Here is a 23,125-nt window from a genome sequence, read left to right as displayed (position 1 = left end):
AGAAGATTTAAGAAGAGCTACAGCTGCTCCCAACTTTAGAATCACATGTTAAACTGTAGAAGTAACTTGAAGATGATGAACTGTCAGCTGAACAAAAGGAAATGTTCAAAATCATCTTCACAAAAAAATATTAAAAATTACTCCATTTTAGCCTTGCAGTTTCATTATTTAAGTGATAAATCTTTCATTAAGAAGAAAAAGTTTATATATTTTCTTTTACCAGTGCCCTTGGCACAAGGTGGACACTATGTTGTGACAAATTCCAGTGGAAGAGATGTCTCCAGGCACTTTGAAAATGACCTGATGAGTTCACACAGTGACACAACATCTTATATCATAATCCTGCTGCATGTACCAAAGAAGCATGTTATACCTTCAGGGAAGCACCAGAAGTGAGGGAATATAAACTCCTTGTTGACACTTCTGCCCCTTTCTTTAAGCATTTACGACTGGTATGTTTTTATTGTCCTGCACAAGCTTGTTCTCTCAGCACCACGCTCAGCCTATTTCACCTCCACAAGCAAAGACACAAGCAACTTCTCATCTCAGTAATACTTTTGCAAACTATCACGCCAGGTTCCATATCACAAATGATACAGAATTTTCCAGATCACTCTTAGTTTCATTTTCTTCTGATAATTTGAAGCATTCCACTAATGCAAAGAACTTTCTATTGAACATAGTTAAATCTCAAGATAAACCATGACGTGTCAGTAAACAGAGCAGCAACCAGCTCTTGCTGAAATGCAACGCTGTTTACCTCATCTTTCTCATGACCACCTTACCTAACTCCTTTTACATTACCAGTTATGATTTCATAGGATTAGCTATTTTTAAACTGTGAATGTTTCAGTACAAATAACACAAGGAAAAAATGGACTGCATAAACTCTATGACATGTGACTATTTAGTTTTGGGCAGTAATAAAATTCGGCTTTTTGTTATTTAGGGAATGATGCTCCCAAACAAATGAGAATGTACTCTACATAATCTCATTTAAAGATCTCCATAGGGAGTCATAAGTAAGAGATTATAACTGCTTGTTCAGGTTTTTTTTATCCCTTTCCTTTTTAAGGAAATAATACCTTGTAGTTAAGTACTAGGATTATTTTAATCTTTAATTACACTGTTTCCTAATAGATAGGTAGAACACCATGGAATTCAAATACTGGAATTCACAGGCTAGTTTTGACATTAATTGAAGCTATTATTATTTAGACTATCATTTTCTCTTTTTATATACCTATACTTTCTTGATTAACATTTAGAAACCTTTTGCTAAATCAGCATCCAAACAAAGGAAAACACAATGACAATGTCAATCCATTGAGACATCCGGTGATGCTACTACACATGAAGTCACAATAAACATTCATGTTTTATTGGCAATATGAAAGCCTATTGACATTGATCCTAAAACTGTCTGCCAACTTATCTTAGCTCTCTGCCACAGGCATTTCATTCCAATGCAAGAAGGTGGGCATCCAAAGCTTTAGATATAAAATGTCACTTAGGACATACAGGCAAGCTATTCTCTGTAATCAAAGATTACAGAGAATGGAAAGACATCCATAAAACTAACTACAAACCAGAGAGCTGGAAACTGCATTTGTTGAATATTGAAAAACAGATGAACAGATACAGTATATATTGTACCTTTCCTTTTCTAGTTTAACTATTTCTAATTTTAAAGTTTATTTTTGACATGGACAGCCTGCTGTTAGCTTTAAATAAGCAAAAAGCCTGACTACAGACTAAAATTATATCCTGAAACTTGTGAACCTCTTGTACATCACTGACCCACAGCAGAAAATGCTTTCTATATCCAGGAAAGAGCAAGATTCAGGGAGGCTTTGAAAAGCCAAGCTAATTTCCATGCATGGCCAGTATCCTCTAACATTTCTCCAGCTTGCCACGAAAGATGTTTGAGCCAGGATCAGACAAGAGCTAGAATAAACTATTTCAGCTGGAAGGGAACTACAAGGATCATTTAGTCCAGCTAGCCTCTCCAAATGCCCCTTAAACACTCACTGGCTTGGGGCATTGCACACATCTCTCAGAAGCCTGTTCCAGTTTTTTGGCATGCAATTCATCACTGCTCCATAAGTTACAACCCTGTTCCTCTACATCTTTTCCCCTTTACTCATTCTTAGCACCCAAGGAAAAGTTTTCCTATGACTCTGGGGAGGGGGCAGCAGGTGGCTGTGCTTACTGTGGCCCCCAACTGCCTCAATACACACCATTATCTTTAAGAGATTTAGGACAGACATAGCACATAAAAATTTCATGGGAAGTACAATTCAAGTGTTATTTTACCTAGCTGTCTTCTCATCTCTAAAGGCCTTTTTCCACTGGGATGCAACTTGTTCTGGGAATGGTATTCCACTTAAAATACACACTTCCATTAGCTGACAGGGATTCCCATACTTTTTCAGCTCCTTATATGTATGCACTCTCCACGTATCTGCCTTCTTTACCTGAAGTATTCTATTGTGGGTTTTGTACTAAAAACAGATCTGACAGGAATGATCTTGACATTCATTTTACATAAAGGAAATAAAGTGGCAAAAAATCACAAGCTAGAAATTTTAGAAGGCAAAATACCAGCACCAGCACTCAAAATATACTTAGAAGCTGCTTTAATACCACTGAAGAGAAGTTGCTCAGTTCTCACAGCAGAAGTAGCATCAACTCCTATGCCAAGCAAGTCCTGAAGTATTAAATGTGACTTTTCTTCTAGACTTCTGGCCTTCTTTATTCACTGCACTCTCAATCTATCTCAAAACATAACAGGACTGAAGTAGCAGAAATTTGGTCCCAAAGTTCCCAGTGCCGGCAGAAGGAATCATGATATACAAACCCTCAGTGGAAGCTATCCTCTTGATAGCTCCTATGATGATTTTAAATTTAAAATAAAATTATATAATATTCAAGGGGTTTAATTCAGTTCCTCTGAGTTTCCCCCTTTGAAAGATTGTATCTTGACTCATTAACACTGAACAGGTTCAATCCCCTCCTTTATCCATTGCTTGCCACCTGCAGAGGCTCAGGAAAATATTAGACAGAAGCTGAACAACTTTAATGGAAATTTTTAGGTAGATTAGAAAGGGGGAGACTGGAGAGATGTGTGGAGCTTACATGAAGTAATGCCAAAGAGACTGAAAGGTTGTTTCATTCATAGAAGGTGCACTGCTCTTTTATTTGTCTTGAGGCCAGGGATTTTCTATTTCTGATTTGCTTGAAAGGTTTTTTTTTAGATATATACTTTTATATTTTGACAGCAATTAGGCCATTGGCTTTTAATACAGCTACAACAGCTCACTGGAGGACATGATAAGAGAGTAAGTCTTACCTGATGGACTTTTAGAGAGTAATTGTTTCATTATTAAATATACTTACAATTAATAAATTAGTGCAAACTTAATCATTAAAATACCATCACCCAACTATTTGCTCAGTAAAGATATTCTGTGAATATCCAATTGCATGATATATTTACAAACAAGACTTTTTGAACAAAACCCAATATAGAATCATCAAAACCACCATATCTTATACGCTCTAGAAGTTTTTTGACACAATTTTTGAAATATCATAATGATGTTTGATAATATTAGTATGCTTTTTTCCAATGAAATTAATTTTTTTTTGTTATCTGTCTTCACTGTAGTCTTTTTATTACACTAAAAAGAAAATAGAAACTGTAAAGACGTATATATAATGTCTGAATCAGTCTGCATTAACTCTGTAACAATCATTACCAGTACACATTTTGCTTTTAAAAAACTGAATTGTGGAGAACCTGCCACAAATGAAAAAGGAGGGTAGTGGAATTCGTCAAACAAAATTTATTGATGGGTGAGAATTTTCTGTGTCTTGATCAGGCCAGTCACTGGATTGCCAACAGAAGTTCAGAGGTCATAACTTGTCAGAATCACATCCCATCACTGATCTGGCTCTGGGCTCGCAAAAAATAAGTACAATCACACATCTGCTTGTAAAAGCTATTTAGGTACTCCTACCCTCCTGTTACACTTGCACTTTGTGGAGATTGAAGAAATGTTAGCTGAAGCATGTTTACCACACCTGAGGGTCTTATATATTAAATTATACTGCCAATGACATCTCTATTTTATTCTACCTAATTTTTTATCCTTGCTGGTGGGAAGGGATATCTGTGTTAGCTTTTATTGGATTTGGGTTTGCATTTTTCACCTATTTTTAACTACTGAATAGATTCAAAATCTTTTCTTGCAAAAATATTTTTCTCTTCAACCTTTTAAATGAAAATAGCAGCATAAGAGAGAGTACCTGCAAATGTGTCCCCAAGACAAATCTCTCTCATGCATAGTTTTGCAAAACAGGAAACTTGTAACTGTCTCTTGAATTGTCACAGAAAACGAATACATAAACAATGCACAAAATGGCTGGCACAGTGTAAATTAAAGCATTAAATTTATTTCTAAATCCTCTGAGCCCTCAGTTGCTAGAGATGGTAGTCGATAGGAGTAAAAAAAATTGCCTCCTTGAAATGTGCTTGGTGAACAGCAGCTTGATGATTGGCAGCACAAATAGAAGACAAACGAGAAAGCCTTCAATCTGCAGCTGATGCACAGGAAGAACATGGGGAGCTGAGTTTACAATAGAGAAAACATTACCAAGCTAATGGCACAGGCAATCGTTTGACCACCATGCATCTCTGATAGCAGCAGGGCATCCATTTTCAGTTAAGTGTTAGAGTACCTTTTTGCTTTCTCTGACCACTGCAGGGGTAAAACAACCCAGTGCGTGAAACCCACTGACTGGTAATAAATTACTATATTGGATACTTTTTGTTTTCTTTCAGCAATGACTTTACTGTGTATTCTTGCTATCATTACCAATTAAAGTGGAGCCCACGTTAGCAAGCTGTATCTAACTGTATATCAGTCCCTCTCTCCAATTGCTTCAGCAAGAACTACAGGGTCAAGAGGCTCCTTTGACCTTTATCAGCTACGTCTCTCTGACCACTCACTATTTGAAGCAATCTCGACTGAACAGATGGACACTTTTGCAGACTCTATAAAGCTTAGAATATAAAGATAAATGAAATTGTGTTTAGGGCTTCAAGCTGGTTTATGAGCATAAAATACAGTTAGCAAGAACCTCAGATTTCAAATAGCACATCTTAAACCTACACTATGAACAGAACACCTCTTTATCTACTGGGAAATTGTGTCTTTTGGATGTGTCTTCTACATATAAAATCAAAAGCTTGATGTAACTTATGTGTCTACTTAGCATTAAGTCACTTCCAAATTTAGGAAGCCTAATTTACTTTGATCACTAAAAGACAAGCAAGAAGAAAAGCTAGTATAACCTTTTCCCATGACAGCACAGCCTACAGCACATGATCAAACATCATTCAGTGGAACAGTACTAAGAGAGTGAACACTACTCATCTATTTTATGACTAGAATTTTGAATGCAATAATTTAAAAAGCAAGGGCTTTAGGACATGTAAGTTAGAGAAACCTGAAATGGGGGTCCTAGTCTTCCCTAAAAGAAACTTCAAAATCTCAAGGTCATTCTTGAAGAACTGTTAACAATTAGATAGAAATATTATTTTTCAATCCTACTTAGGTATTTGTAACTTAAAAATAATCTAAACATTGAATGATGTCTTATTTCAGGTAAATCCCATCAGCAAATCTGCTTTCTTGAGTTCATAACCTTTTTGCAAATACACAGCTTTTTTTCTTGCTCTGCTGAAAGGACAAGCAATCTAGGATATGTGCAAAGATGCATTTATTCAAAAATAGTTACAAGCAGCAGGTATATAATTGAAATAGCACTTAAACATACACCATACACCATTTCTAAAATAACCTGCTGAGGAAGTAAGGATGCAAATTATTGGCTACACTTTCATCTCCACATAAAAACCATATGTATTTCCTAATCCAATATTAGCTCCTATCAGCAGCCCACATATCACACCCCTGTCTAACCCTGCCCACCTCCCGAGCTTCAAATTTAGGGAGCACATGAAGAGTTTCTGTCACTAAGAGTCTCAATGTCTCCCAAAGTGTACAAAGAGGCCAGCCTACCTGCCAGAAAGCAACGCTGGCCTCTTGCACAGGGTGAGCATCACACAGTTACGGTGTCACTATCCCAAGGTCATTGATATTCCTTACCTTCAGACACCTCACCTAGTCACAGGACAGAGGTTCCTTTGATGGGGCATTCAGAACTTTTTTCTTATTCATTTACCCTTTTATAGCTCAGTACTCACACATAAAGGACTATTTGCAAAAAGCCTGGAGTCAGTAGTAGTGCCCCAGTTTGCTTTCACGTGCAATTTATGCTTGACCTGAGGCTTCATCATTTGGACAATGCAGTCTTGAACAAATGTGTCAGTTCATGATGAATTTTCCTATATGAACTAGTATAAACAAGCTATTTTGAACTTGCCTTGCAATGCTTTTATTATGTATTCATTACAACTCTGGTCGTATTACTGAGGATGCCCAGATCCTCCTAAGAATCCAGCTCCCATGAAGAAAAGGCTACAGGATTTTTTGAGTTTGCACCAGTGTTTATCTATCAACTTAATTGCAACATAAGCAGAGTCACCCTCTTTCCTCCCAACTCTGTAATCTTTCTTTTTTCTTTTGTAAAGTCCCAGTGGAAGGCTTTACTATCCTCACAGCACTTTGAACAGTAACTGTAGCATCACCGCTGATGCATCTGTGGCACAATGTAAGTAATTAAGCCAAGGAGTCTTCAGACTCAAGCTGTGTGATGAATAGTCTAAGCAACTGAATAAACCCTCTTTTTATCATGTATGGAAGGCCACTGTCAGGCAGATTGTAGTCCAGATGGATCTACTGGGGACAAAAATTTCAATTGTTCAGGAAGAATTACTAACACATCTATTGAATTGCTCGGTGTGGAGGTCTGGAATCAAAATTTAATGTTTCACATATTTTGTTTTCAAGCTAACACCATCTCTCTCTGTAACACTCAGAGTTTTCTATTGGATTTAATTAAAGTGTACATATAAAAGTGATTCTGGAGACAAATCTTTAAAATATATCAAAGAATAACAGGCAAGTAAAATTAATATCCTGAATATCCTTCACAACTTTTCAACACTAGGAAACAAGTCTATCCTTTACTTTTCAGAAAAATATTTGAAGAAATGCATGACTTTTTTACCAACAACTTTTGCTTTGCTCTGGTATTCATATCTCTGGCTGTCTAGAATTGCCTGATATTGTGCCCAAACAACACTTTTGATAAAATCTTGTCTAATAATTTTATCATAGAAAGAATATCAAAGTGAACTGTAAATCCACTCATCTCTAACATCCATTTCTGATGTGGACAGTCTTGGCTGTGAAAAGTTTAGATAGAATGAAGGAATAAGATGGTGTTTAAAATTAAGCATTATTTATACACTCAATATTCAAATACTCTGCCTACATCTTAATATATTCATTATTTTGAATGTAAAAGTAAATTTCCTAACCATATCTTTAGAAATATTTACAGCTCAGTGCTGTGTGGTAGTGAAAAATTTCCATCCTCACTCAGCATTTTAGAAAAAAAGATGGAACATCTCCAAAGTTTTCTTGATCATCAACTGGAGAAGAAATGCTACAGCAATCCAAAGCCACAGACTGCGGGCTCAGGATTTAGGAATTATCATATTGAACAATTTACTGGATGAATGAACATCCTAATATCTGTGAGATATAATGCTGAACAAAGAGGTACTGCCAACAGGACCTTTGCAGGAGCTTAAGAATATTGCTTTGTCCTAAGAAGGACTGATGTATATAAAAATTAAGTTAGCAATATATGTCTGAGGGCTGACTCCAACTGAAACAACATATTTTCCTTGGGCTGTTCTGAGTGCATTTCCCATCTTGAGTTATAAGAGTCCCACCCAGAAAATTTACCTACACAAAAGTTTTAGATCAATAAGCAGGTAACATTCTAAAATCGAAAAAAAAAAATCCAGTGTATTCTACAAAGTGCCACTCTTGAGATTTTAAGAATAGGCAAGCTGGACTTTTCTCAGATCCTATAGCATTCTGAGATGTATCAGGATGGCAGCTAAATTTCTGATTATAGACTCTGCTCTTTCCTTGCAAGCTGTTCAGTCTTACTGCAGAGGCTTCCAAAAGGACAGGTTTTAGAAACAAACATTCTCAAGTGTCTTCTGATGATTCATCCTTTCTTATAAGTATTGCAAGAACCAAACCTAACAAATTAAAGTTTGAGTATTAATATACAAAAAAAAAGAGAGAGAATAGACGTATAACCACTGCTGTTTTGTTCATTTGAAATTAAACCATAGGTTAGCCAAGAATTATATTTCTGCTCTATAACTGAGCAGAAGGAAGGAAGCTTGCAGATAACAAGTTTTTTGTTTGCTGAAATTCCTATTTTTAAGTTGCATGTAAGATGATGACGGGCTTCTGAAAAAGGCACTGCTTTTTTTTTTAAATAGATGTGAGAGGCAGAAACCTAGGGAAAAGTCTCACACTGAATTCACTCTGAATTCTTGTTAATATTTTTCTTCACTAAAGTAATACTAATTAAACTATAAGACGCCAGGGAATTAACTTTTAGAATAGAAAAGGTGGTTATCAGAACTGTAAATATTCCACCATATCACTACACCGAATAGTGAAGAACTTAAAGCACACCATTGAACAACATGAAAATATAAAGGTTAAAACAAAGATCACGTGATTTATTTTAGAATTAGGCAGAGCACTTGGAAGGAAAATCAGTTAGGCTGATCTACAGAACAAGGTACACCTTCTAGACTACAACAGCAGTAAAAGAAAAATCCAAGATAGGAAAACTCAAACTGTGCTCAGCTTCACAACCAGACCTAAAAGAAACAGTCCTAAGTGGCAAATATGACAACATGAACACCACCTCCATAAGCAAGAAACTGTATTTTTTTTAATTATATGTATAAATCCCTAACCAAAATGCAAACTTTGCTAAAGATTCCAAGAGACAGAAGGGAATTGTGGCTTGGCAGAGGTATGGGAAAAGACCAAGTCAACAATAGCAAGGTTAGCTTCAATAAATCATCCTTCAACATGAAATACCTCACAAGGACTGTTGATATTGACCTTAGATTTATTTCTAGTAGGATACTATAGCAACCTCTTTAGCTTTATCACACAGTCTAATTAGCTGTCTAGGAAGTGAAAGAAGTTTTAAGTCAGTCACCTTCAGTATAGTCACAGAGTAGAAAAGAATCAGTGTCAGAAGCACTGAAATTAGTAACTAAGACTTATTATCAGATTTTGACACCCTGTGTTAATTGCTATCCACGTGTGTAAGATTAAAATATGCTACAAAATCACAATGGCAACCTTTTGGTTTCATTTTGCTTTGAGGCAATCAAGGGAGAAAACACAAATCATCAAATTCTTGACTTGGTGTGCCCATTCAAAAACTACAGTAACTTCCATAAAAGATGGCATGTGGTCAAAGCTATCAATATCCCTCAGGATCATAGTTCTTTTTAACTGCTCCCAATTTAATCTCATAACTCCCAGGTTATTACTTCACTGTAGTTATGTTGCTACCTTAGTCCCTTGATAAAATACTTAATTGTAAAATTTCACAGGAAATGTAGAACTAAAATGCTTTGCAACTGAATTACAGAGAAAAGAAACAACGCCTATATATATCGAGTCCTTTTTTCTTTCCTCATTTTCCTATTACACTTACTTAATAAACTACTAAATATAGCTACTGAACACTAGTTCCAGAAAAAAAACCCCAACAGAACCCTTGCAGCATCAATGTGCTGTTACCAACTTTAAGGAGAAATACCCTACTACTTTCTATTTTGCTTTGTCCGTAATAATTCACTTCACATAAATCACCAAGATCTGTAATTCCCCATAATAATACCCTAAATATTATAAAAGGAAAGAAATTAAAGGAATCCATGTCTGTGACACCATTGTTTATGATACCACTCCTGATTTCCTATTTGCTAAGTATTATTTTGTATTTATGCTTGTATCTTATTTCCATTTTTCTATCAATTTTTCCATCAGTAAGATTTAACTAGCAGCGATTTTCCAGACTTCCAATAACAATTTTATTTTCAAATTGCTTCCCTTGCTATACTAAAACAAATAGCTGCTATTATCCTACAGTTTTCATTTGCCTCTTACTTATTCTGTGCAGCAACCAATGTAGATATTTCTTTTATTATTTACAACTTCTGGACATTCTTGCCTTTACATATTTTTTTTCAGAGCAGAATATGTATACTAGTATGTAAGTGAGTATCAAATTCTTAAGGACTCCTATTAGAACATATTTTAAGAAATTGCTGAGTTAATATATCAAAAAATACATATAACAAGTCCACAAATAAATGAATGTTTCTCTCTCCCATCTTTGCCTTGCCTTATACACACAGTAAAAAAAAAATCTCTTTTCTGATCTAGATTTTCAGTAGTATAATTTAAGAGTTCAAGCTTCAGCAACCATTGCACAGATTTTATAATCTTCCCTCTAACGTTTTTACCCAGACCATTCTGATTACTGAAATCACTACAAACATTAGTGCATTATAAACACAGGCTTATATCCAAAATACTGAAGCTGAAAAGGTAGGAAACCTTCCAACATGCAGGGTTTCTGGAACATCAGGAAAACAATTCCCAGACACATCCAGCCTTTTATGTGCATCAATGAAATCTTCATATGATGCACTGGAGCATTTCAAATTTTTTTTTTTAAATCAGTTTTGCACAGAGCTTCAATTTTCAAACAGAACTATGACTTGAAGCTATAATGAGAGCTAGTTCCATATGAACACCATGAGCACAGTCTAGTGTGTATTCTATTGTAATTAAGAGCAGTGATTCAATACCTATTGCTACTGGCCGGGTATCATAGCAACCTTGTGTCACTGAATACTGCTGGAAAACTGTTCAGCACTAGCAAGACCATGCTTCAGGAAAATCTACAATGGCACTACAGATTGTCAACATCTGTGGGGGTTGTTACAGGGAGAGCAACAAAGAAAACGGCTTTAGAAAAACCCTCTACTTAGAAAATTGACAGGGATTCTACAGTAGCACTACAAAAAGAAAAAAAAAACACAGAGGAAGGAAAGCACATTTTTTGTCATTGGTTACTGAACTTATGCACCCACATCCTAACATCTACCCCTATAAATAGAGTTGCAATAATGCTGCATCATCACATCATTTATGTATATCCACAAAGCCTTTTACTTTTTAACTAAACACAAGCATCATTCACCACCAACATTAATCTGGAAATAAAACAGCCTCACTTTCAAAATAATATTTAAACTTTCACAAATGAACTCTAGATAGTCTTGTATAAATCTGCAAAAAAAAAAATAGAAAACAGGTTACTATGAACAAGAACCCAATATTGATTTTTCTGCGGTGCAGTAAAGCATCTCCATTCTATTTGGCTGCTGTCAAAGCCACTCTTTAACAGCTGGAGTCAAATTGCACTATTTACAGCAAGAGCCCTTGTCAAGTGGACCATAAGTATTCTAACAATACACTATTCAAATGGCACTTTGCCACACAAATTGCTGACTTGATGAATACCCTATGTCAATGACTAAGGCCAATATAAAAGTTTCATTTTTATGAGAGGTTTTACATTCACATATTAAGTAAAGCTTTCTTGAAGAACTATTAAGCTATATATTTTGGGTCTTTTGACATTAAAAATAATTAAAATCTGTTTAAATATATCAAGGGGATTTGACAACATTAATATGGATCTTGTGTTAACTGCATTTGTCACAGTCATCTGTTATTGGTACTCCCACTGGCACGTGCAGCACAATAAAAGAATTAAAATGGTCAAAACACCATGAAATCAAAACATTCTGCTTTTGTATCCATGATTTACATGATAGCAAAAGTTTTGAAAGAAAACCTTTGGAGCTGGACTACTATGTGAGGATATTTATCTTTTTTAGGGTGGAGGAAAGAGACCATTATTTTAAAAACATTCTTTCATCTGAAATATAATATGAAGGGTAAAATAATTTAATAATGTCAAGAACAAATGCTGAATTTTATTTGCAATCTTCACGTGGATCACTCATTGTACAAAAGGATCACTCTCAATTACAATACCAACAGGACAGAATAGCTACCTGCTCATTTTTCCTGTCAGATACATCTTCTGAAATTGAGTTCCTTAATATATGCTAAAATTGATGATGGGGGTTTTTTTGATAAAAAAGTTCTTAACAATTTAGTATGTTGTTAAATTTCTAATACACAATTTGCCAAAGAAGGAAGTTGATAATGAAACACTCATTCTATATTAAAACCCTCTAATAATCTGAAAGTTTTGTGATATTTTTACATGCGTAGTAATTATATGCTTTAATTTATAGGGGATGGAATGCTGAAGTCTGATAACCAGAGTCCTCTCACTAATTAAATGGGATCTGAATTTCTAGAATATTTCAAGATGCTAAAATACAATGATGCAAAAGAGTCACTAGAGCACTTTTTGAAATACCTAATAAAATTTTTTCTGCACAAAACTTAAGAAAAAAAACAGACTTCATAACCAGACTTCAATTTAGCAATAACAGAACAGTGCTAAAAAGCTGCAGAGTTCCATGTTCCTTTTGTGTAGCCAGCACTGGGCTTCTGCAATAGCACTAAGGGGACTTCCATTGTTATGTTTTTCCCAGGTTCTGCTACACTAAATACATTTAGGCTCCAACATCTCCCATTCCAATTTACAGAGCACTCTTCAATGCAGATGCAAGTGGGAAGAAGCTCTGAATGTACTGGATGACACATATTTGATGAAAGAAAAATGCTTTCCCAAATAGAAAATTTATTATGAATTTAGATAAACCTAACAGGACTGTAGCAACAAAAAAGAACGTGAAACTAAAAAAAGAGATTTTGACAAAAAAAGTCTAAAAGACATCAATAGTATTCTTAATAAGTTTGAATTTGGACAAGACAATTAATGAGAAATATTTAAACACAATGATAGAGTATTATTTTGATAAATCAGAGCAGACAAGATGTATATCAAATCAAAAAAGGCACTACAAATTATTACATTTCCACAGTTTCCTGTTGTGATATTTCTCCCAATTTAAGATCATAACTCCCAAAGCGTGTTAAACTCCACATTTTAATGTTCACAAAAAACTCTTTTCCCATATTTCATAATCAGCACATTTTCTTTCCTCCCACTTTGTTAAATCCATGCAATTTTCAATTTAATAGACATATCTAAAACTACTTACCAAAGAACTACCAAAACTTTTTTTCTTTTGTTCCTATTTAAGAAGGCAAGACGAAACTATTCCTTTTAACAAACTAACAGGGAGATCAGATTCTGTGTCAATGGCCAACTAGTGCACCATCTGCCCCACAACATGCTCAGCAGGATTACGCGCTAATAAGACTTTTCAGAAAATGGGATCAAAAAGAACTTTAGAAATCAGACTAAGGTTAGTAAAAGGTCAAAGAAAAATTTTAAGAGTTAAACTACAGTCATTAGAAACTCAATGTCATATGTAAATTTGAAGATACAATGAAGAAAAGAACATAAAGTTCCAGATTGAGGACTTTGATCAGGCTGTACTTTATCAGTTTTGAAATACCTACTACTTCATCTCCTATAATAATTAAAGTCACAATAAAGGCCAGAGATCATTCTGAGGGCTGTTTCTATGTGTGATTGAGGGAGGACAGTTTTTACTCTCAATACTTGTGATAAAATACCTTCTATGTACATTGAGGGTCGAGGAATAGTAGACATGACTTCTGTTTATTGCAGAGAACAGAATTCCCCAGACTCATTGATTAAAAAGTGGTAATAAGCAAAAAAAAACAACATAAAAGCCCTATTCTTAAGATTCACTGAACTCTTGATTGGAGCGTACGTATAACCTCCTGATGCATAAATAGGGTTTGAGAAAATAGGTTTGTACTACTTTTTTCCCTACATGAAAAAGGCAATATCCATCTCACTGAATTTGAGATTGTATTAAATTAAGAGACAGATATAAGAATCAGTTTAAAAATTAGTAAATACTATATTAATTTTAAAATATCTACAAATAACTGATAAAAGCATAGTTTTATCTAGGCCACAAGAAAATAGAGTGACTATTACATTTTAAATCTTACTTCTCATGATTTGATGTCTCAGTACTCATTTTCTCAGTTTTAACATCACATTAACATTACTTTAAGCATATTATTTCCTTGTATTACTTATTCAAAACAAAAAGAAGGAGCACATCTTCTCCATCAGTCGGCTTAATGATTTTGGTAGGAAAGTATTTCTACATAAAGCTAAATACAAATCTCTCCCTGGTCAAATTTTTCCTGAAGACGATCGTACCCATTTGCAGCCCAGTACCTCACACAAGTACTAATTTAATCACACTAAAAAAAACATAAGGCACTTGCAGTCTATTCTGTGATGATGCTAACACACCCAAAAAAACTATCTCTGAATAACAAGAGGGATCTGTGGTCTCATTAGAAGAGCAATAAGAGAAAGACCAACAGCATGGGTTCTCTATGAGCTTGTTCTCAAGACGTACACATTTGAATAGGTGCAAGGTGTATCCAACTGTTCTCAGGTGAATATTACAGACAGGTGCTGTCACAAGCTAGAGGGATGAGGAAATAGGATCTAACTACAGGTAATAAGGTCTGAGAAAATCCTTTTAAGATTAGCTACTAATGACCTTGCATAAGGGCCTCTGCCAATTTTCCTCATTTATCTGTGAAATGGGGTTGAAGCATAAAAACTGGGACATGGAGAAGAAGCCTTTATAAACTTAAAAGCAAGCCACCATCCCATTTATTCATCAGTAGGTTATAGGGTAAAGAATTGGAATCACCACTAAGTTCTCTGGAAAAACACTCTACTGTTTGCTCTTACCTTATCTGAAGATTTCTCTGTATGAGCAGGATAAGGGCCCATGCCATGCTTATATGAGCTGGAATGTTTGTATCCAGAATTCTTGTTCCGTTTTGACTCCTGAGACACAGGAAGTAGAGCACCTGCCACTAAGTATTCTGAATCTTCAATGGCAGCAAGAATTGCTCTTGCTGTGTCACCTGTTTCGTGTCTTTCCAGTGTGCCTAGAGAAACACAACAGAAGTTGTAACTTTTTCAATGAGCTATACTGTCACATCTCCATCTATCATAGTATTAATATAGTACACTACATGTAAGCAAATAAATGACAAAATATTTACAGATGAGGCAAATAACTCCTCTTTTCAAAACTAAAAATGTATTATACACTATTACTATAAAAATAAACCTTAATTTCTAAAGAAATAACTACAGCAAATTAATTTGTATCAGACCACAAGCAGCTCCAGATATTTTATACATTTAGAGTGAGATGTAGTTTTCAAAGGGAGGCAAAGATATTCACAAAAATATTACCTGCCCTAACCGTTCAAAACAGAAATTTGTTTTCTCCTCACAAACCCCTCCCAGAGCATCTACATCATTAACAGTGTAAATAACAACACATGTATGTAATATTTTAGTGCTGTCCTCTAGCGTTCTGGATTACAAATAGCAAGAGATAGCTCTGTTTTTTTTCATTCTGTTCCTAAAAACTGTCAGGTGTAAAGAAGGTTTATACTTGAATATACAGATAGCTTAGTCATCAGGGATATGAATGTGATGCTTCAGAGACTACTTCATCACCAAATCCTCTCAATGTTATACTCAGTTATATTACTTTAGTAAAAATTTTATCTAGTAATAATTTTAGTAATACTATTTTAATTATAACTAACATTAAAGATATCAAAACTGAGCTTAAATGTATTTGAAATGAGCTACTATTACATACTACACATTTCCTATAGGAATTAAAAGAAATTGCTGAAGTAGTATGTTTCCTATAAATATCAGAGATAAAACACATCTGAAGGGTTTTTCAAGTATTAAATATCAGCTATAAAATGAAATGTTTTTCCCTTAAGTTTGAATTCTTTCTACCCTCAAGTAATACAACATGAATTTTCCCTTTCACTGCTACAAGAAAAAAATGTGTAACATTGAAGTTCTATCAGTAACACCTGCTAAAAATATTGGACTGGGATTGAGGGATCTCATACAATAAGTGTTTGTGTGTATATGTGTGTATAAAATCTCTTTTATCTGAAAGTATTTCTCTGAAACTCATCCATTTCCTTTCACTGCACTATCGCCTCTACTACTCATATGACAAAGTCTTTGAATTCAGAGCAGAAGAAAAAAGGGCACCTGATTCTTTGTCCCCTAACAAAAATCAGTTGAACACAACAGATGACTATAATATTACACTGAAAGAAATAAGAATCAGATCCAATTGTTTTAAATGTGGCATTTCCTTAAATCCTCCCCAGGACTTGCAGCCAGTGCCAGGGACCACTATAGAGCAGGGTGGTTATTGAAAGGAAAGTAAGTTGCCCAAAAGGTCTTCATTAGTTAGACTGTCTACAGAGCTCCCAAGCACTGACACATTTCAGGAACACAAGGACCATGTTTATAGATGTCTACAAGGGATGACTGCACAGTTCACACTGGACATGAGCAAACATTCTAAAAAGTATTAGCATTGGCAAAGTGAAGAAGTTTGGAAATAATACAGTCACTCCACTAATATTATTTTGGCTAATATTATTATTTATATATGTAAAGTAGCCTTTCAAGCTATAAACATGCCACAGAACTATGTGGATTATTCAGACCACAATACAAGCAAAATTCGAATAAATCGTTGCTCTTCCTACTTTTAAGTGGAGGAGCCAAAGATTCTCTATCCCCTTCTGTGGCAAGTCCACTACACATTGTATGCAAGTATATACACACATATATCAAACCTTAATTTCTGTAACACTTTTTTCAGTGCAATTCACTGCTGGAGTCCTCAAGACTACCATAATATCCCTATGAAATTACCAGGTCTCTTTTTCCTTTTAAGAGAAATTACAACGAGTTTTTAATAAATCCAAGACTTTTGGGGGCATGGCATGAAATTTCAACAACCTGACTATGCATAGTCATTGGTATTATACAGAACTTCCAAATATGTCTTGGTAGCAACAGATGCATATGAGTGCTTCAGCAGCCGTCATTCCCCAGAGTCAGACCATTCTGTGGGATAATCTAGTGGATATATAATAGAATATAATGAAGTTAAGGCTATCATACTACAGACAGACTTGGGTTATTTTCCATAAAAATCAGAGCTTTCCTCTGGCAACAGCTTCAGAGCCAATTTTTCAACTTCTGGTTGAAGAAAAAATTATAGTTGACAGAAAGAGATACATACCAGAAGTAGTAAAAGGTACAGAAAATCTGAAAGCAGAATTTAACCTTGGGAGGCAATGTCCAGAACAGAATATACAGGTATTCTTGATGTACATTAAAGCAAATTCATGTTTTATATATTTAACACATATCTTATTTCAAACAGATGACAGATATGCTTCTATTTATTACAGACTTAGCAGATACAAAGTGAGAAGCTACCAACAGGTTGATGGGTTACTGAACATTTCTGCTACTAACAAACTCTTCTCTAAGTGCATAAGAACAATGCCATTGCAAACATACCATTTTTGAGTAGTTTGAAAAAGAGAAAATTAACATATCAACTGAAAAAAACCCTTCTGGGTTTACACTAAGCAAGAAACAGGGCTTGGCTTCTCACACAGAGAACTTACAATTGGCTTGTTTTTTGATTTTCATTTTTAATGTACATTTATAGAGAGCAACATTGAATAGCAAATGCCCTGGACAAACAGCTTGTTTTCTTACTAACAGAACATTATTACACCCTAAAATCAGTTTGAAAAACTCCTGTTACATCTTCAAATCATTTATATCTCTCTCATAACAGCTATCTGAAATGCCTTTTAAGTAGCACATTCCAGAAGATGTCTAGTTTCTTTAAAAACCTCATCCTTTCTTGCATATACTCCCCAATCCTATTCCCTATTACAAACATCTGTATATACAGGTGTGTGTGTACAGCTGGAGCTGCAATAATATGGCACAAAGTGCGTAGGAAAATGTGTGCTCATGAAAGTGTTATTTATATTATAAGCTTAACTTTACTCTTCTGAATAGCCCAAAATATTAATTTACAGAGCAAATAGTTGGTAGAGACAAAGAAAAAGGAAGAGATCTGTATTCTGAGATGCCTGAATACATCTGAGAACCCGACAGGGAGGAGGAGGGGAACGGATTTAAAAACCTGTATATATGACAAAGACTTTCTGGCTACTGCAAACTGGCAAAATAATACTGGGGCAGGGTGCTTATTGTTCAGAAACTGTTATTTGTTAGGAACATGCTTAAAAGAAAATTTAAAAAAAGAGTAAGAAAACAAAGGTGGTAGGTGAGAGTACAGTAAAGAGGACAGAAACAAAATTCACTCTCAAACCTGAAGTATTTAAATACAAATAAGTGTAAAGGATTTTGATTGAAAAGCATAAAATAACAGTGGATGAAGAGGAAGAGATAGGGGTGTCTACATAGCAGCAACACCACTGCTATGGCCCCCTACTATACATACAAAATACAGGAAAAGAAAGTCTTTATCTCTCTAAAGCTGTGACCATGGCAACCAAGTCTCAGGAACAGACAAGAGTGGAGTATTTCACTCTCCTGGGCAGCTCTGGACCACCAGATGCGACTGGCTAGAGACTGCTACAACATCTTATTCTTCCTGTGGACCAAGTACTACAAATTGTGTCTCATGGTGCTAGTGCTGTCCACACAGTTCTCTGGGTTCTGCATACTGAAGGATGCATTTTTACTGGAGAGGTCACACAAATCTTCCTGCCTCAAGATGAGGCATTCACTGCCATCACATGACCTGTCATATCATCAGGCTCCAGTGCTTTCTGTGTTTGCTGTCACAGCTAAAGTATCAAAAATCCTCAATATTGCACTGCTGCTGTGACCTAGTAACTCAGATGACTCTTACAGCATAACAGTGCTCTGTGAATGCGAAATTATTTCAGAACTGATTTTATTTAAAAACAGCATGTGGTCGAGAAAAAATCCTTTTCTTTACTAGTAGTCAAAACAGAAAACTCAGCATTTAGAACAAGTACCATCTGTAACATTAGTCTGTTTATTTTCTGTTAAGATCTTCTCTGTAAATACAAATTGCACCTGAAAAAACCCCTCCCAACACATTTTCTTCTATGATGGTAGAGTAAGGCATACAGAAATGTTATGTTTCTTGCTACAAAAATGCTTGAATTTTATAATACTACAATCTTGCTCCAAGACAGTTGGAAAGCCCTTTGTTTGAAAAATTCATCCTTATTGGTAGTGCTACCATTCCAATATCAACTGGCCCACACAGATGGAACAAACGTTATATTAAGAATATATATTCTAAACAATACCAAGACAAAAATAAATGCCATCTAGCAAATAAAAATGGAATAGATCATACAAAATCCAGCCTATTAAAACACTAATAATATTTAAAAGCTATTTTACTTTAAGGATGAGATTAAAAATGGAGATGCCCTGTGATGTGTCTTTGCAGACCTCCTTACTCATTTGTGCATTTGGAAGATTTCTGTCATGTCCAACTCTGTGTGTTATTGACATTCTTCAGCATACACACTTTCAGAAGAGCATTAGCAAACTACTGTCAATATCCTTCAGCTGAAAAAAAGCTATCAACAACACAAAGAAAACCACTGAAATATAACTTATAATGTTAGTTTATATACATGGGTAAACAGAGCAATTCCTCAACACAGCCAGTCCTTACATCAGGATTTCTGATGCAGGCACAAGACCCCAAAAGAAAGGACACTCCCCTGTTCTCTCCCTGACTTCATCTAAACTATTCCAAACAGTAAAGGACAATAATACCTTGAATGAATTGTTAAGACCTAATAAATGTGCTAAACTGGGCTGAATGGAAGACGTTACCAGCTCTGAACTTTGAAGATACACAAAGAAGATAGTTTCTATCTACTCCTTTATCACAAACTGAAAGATGGAATGAGAATCTGGAATGAAACCCCTCCCTGGCATGCACTCTTGAGACTGCACTGGATCATAGCAGTTTTCAGTTACACTATATATGTATATACATATACACAAACGTAAAAAAAGTCTTATTAAGAATAAAGATCAACTGCCAACTGGAGGGAACAGATACATACTGCTAAATTCCATACATGTTTCACCAAGTATACATAAAGTACATAAACACATGTGTGTATGCAAACATTTAAAGATACACTCTTGTATACTGGCAAGAGTGAGGTATCCTCAGCTTCTGCAAACTGGGAAAAAGATGACACTGTCTTTTTTCTTTTTTTTTTTTTACCCTGAGACAGACTTTCCCAAGCTCCACTACCTTTTATTATTCTGCATCAATAAGTATTTACTGAACGATGACTCAAATCTAAAAAACTATGAAATATTCAAGTACAAGCTACAGAGTGACCCGAGGCTTACACATATAAAATATAAGATGCAATTAAAAAAAGGCAAAACATTATTTAAGTTTTACCTTAAGACTGACAAATTAAAACCAATCAAAAAAAGCCCCAAACCCAAATGCTAAGTTCCACAAGGCATATATATTCATTTTTAAGTCTTCTTTTAAGATTTGCAGATCTTTAGGCTATGCAAAATTCATTAAAAAAGAAACAAAAAGGTAATGGCTGCTATGACTTTGACCCTACATCATGGTGTCCAGCAGATGAAACACAACCATGGGATTTATCAGTTGGGCCACAATCACCCACTCAGATCTAAATCTGACCAATGACCTGAATAGAAAAAGAGCAATGGAGAGACTGGGAAAATGAAAAGGTATCAAAAGAGACTGTAAATCACTAAATTTTACAAGGATAAAAAGTCACAAAAAACATAATTATTCTTGGTTTTACAATTATCTAGGCATAAATCTTAGTAAAGTAATGACCAAATTTTCTCTGATTGAGTTCTAAGTTTCATTAAAACTATACAACTTATTTTCTCACAGCCACCTGATAAAATCTAAGCCTTAACTTTTTAAAGATTTTAATCCCTAATTTCTGTGCAGGATGAGAAAAGTTGTCAGATATATTAAATAAATGTCTACCTAGGAAAAAAAAAGCCAACCAAACAACCCAAACCCTGCCCCTCACATTCTTCAACTCATGTGATACTTGCTGTTTACTCCAGGTTTAGAAGTCTCATTGTTGGCACCAATTATAAAAATATTGGAGCATATGTAAGTACCTAAAATTATCTTTAAACAGTGTTTGGAAACCTTCCAGCATGTTTGACCATCAATATGATCAAAGGCTTGATCCATAACATCACTATCTGCAGAATACTTTCATTTTCTCTACAGCAGGTGCACTTCTGAAACAGCAGAGGTTTTATGCAACATTTAAGTTTATTGATGTGGTGTTAACACAAGAATTACTTTCTGAGTATTTCTGAACTCTCTTCTATTTTTCATAAGGTTTTTTATGATCATACAGGCAGATTTGACTAATTTTAGACACTGCATATTTTATTAGGGCTGAAAAACTCATTAAAAGGCTGGTTTATTTTATTGATACCTCTGTAGCTTTTAAACACTTGAGGAAAAATTTTCTATGATTGACAGCTATCTTAAGGTGGTATGATTTTTTTTTTTTTCCTTTCTCAGCAGAAGTGTCTCAATCCATTAATCATTCTTGCTGAAGTCATGAAACAAGTGTTTCAGAAAAACTTCATGCCTTAAAGTATGGACTCAAAGCTGAACAACCACCCTCTGTGAACTGAGCCTACAAGCTGACACCTTGCTCCCACCACAGTGACAACATTGCTTGAAGCACTGTTGCTTTTCCTGCTTGCTCAAGCAGGAGGGGTCCATACAGACCATTCCACATGGTGACAAAACATCTCCCTACAGTGAACAGATTTAACTCTACTGAAAATCCTGAGATAAATACATCAGTACTGCCCTGATGCTACCTTTGCAAAAACAGGTGGAAATAGTGAAGAAAACCTCTGAATTGAGGTAGCAGGTACTTGTACACTCTCTGGTATACTCAACGTATAAAAAAATGGGGGGTTTAAAACTACATACCAACTAGAATGTTCTCAGAGTAATTCTGTATAAAACTGTCATTCTTAGGATTTCTGGTTTGTTTGGATGCAGATGTTAGAAGCAAAGACAACTGTAACACTTCTGCACTTACGAAGAAAATGGCAGAACTATTGCTACTGAGCACTCAGATACTGTGATAACAAACATGTCAAAATACAAGGAAAAGTATTCTATTCAGAAAAGGATTCAGGTAGAGCACAAACAGGGAAAGTGATACACGAACAGTGTGGATAAAACAAAATACTGTATATTTAGTTATTGTCTATAATTTATTGATGATTTTTTACCTTTTCTTGCAAGGATTGTAAGCACAGTTTTGACTATTCAGGAGATCTGACCTCATAAAAATATTTTCAGACTTATGTTTCAATTTTTTTTCATGTTGGAGCTAGTAGCATGTAAGATAGCTCTGAAAATTTGCACTCCCTGGGGGAGTATGAAAAAACTACAATATAGCCAGTGTAAAGCTAAATACATAGTATGAGAACAATAAATTGAACTTTTATTAAGTGATGTTATTCTATCTTTAAACCCAAACTAAAAATATCCTTAATAAAACAGAGCAAGGCTTGCAAGGCAAAATACAGTAACAGGAAATTAGTAAATGATTCATTCTGCAAGCATTATGAACTTCAAATGAACTTCGAGAAATAAATTCATTTTAAACTCATACTAATTGAAAAACAATTTATCACTAAAAAATGAAGATGATTAACTCTGAGCAAGGAAGATTGCTATTTAAAGCCCACCCATTCATTCCTCACTCTTAATACACATTGGATCTAAAGGCAACTTGTTAGACCTGTTGCCATATGCTGCACACAGCAAGCAAAAATCCTTTGATCCTTTTATTACTGTATCTTATTGTAATGATATTTACTTTTTTAAAAAATCAAAGATACCAAATGGTTAGGAAAATGTAAAAGCAATACAGATAACAGCTAATTTCCTTATTGA

The 23,125-nt window shown here is 35.0% G+C and overlaps 1 protein-coding gene across 1 annotated transcript in view; it reads right to left on the bottom strand.

Moving 5' to 3' along the window:
* WDR72 (WD repeat domain 72) overlaps positions 1-23,125 on the bottom strand; it is a 91,977-nt gene that overhangs the window by 49,612 nt on the left and 19,240 nt on the right. The window contains exon 13 of the mRNA XM_059857964.1: positions 14,968-15,170. Coding sequence (XP_059713947.1) covers positions 14,968-15,170 — 203 coding nt within the window. The remainder of the gene's footprint in view (positions 1-14,967; positions 15,171-23,125) is intronic.

This window comes from Haemorhous mexicanus, chromosome 13 (genome assembly GCF_027477595.1).
Source record: "Haemorhous mexicanus isolate bHaeMex1 chromosome 13, bHaeMex1.pri, whole genome shotgun sequence".
Taxonomy (NCBI): domain Eukaryota; kingdom Metazoa; phylum Chordata; class Aves; order Passeriformes; family Fringillidae; genus Haemorhous; species Haemorhous mexicanus.
The sequence above is the reverse complement of the archived record's forward strand: the minus strand, read 5'-3'. Positions and strand labels throughout refer to the sequence as shown.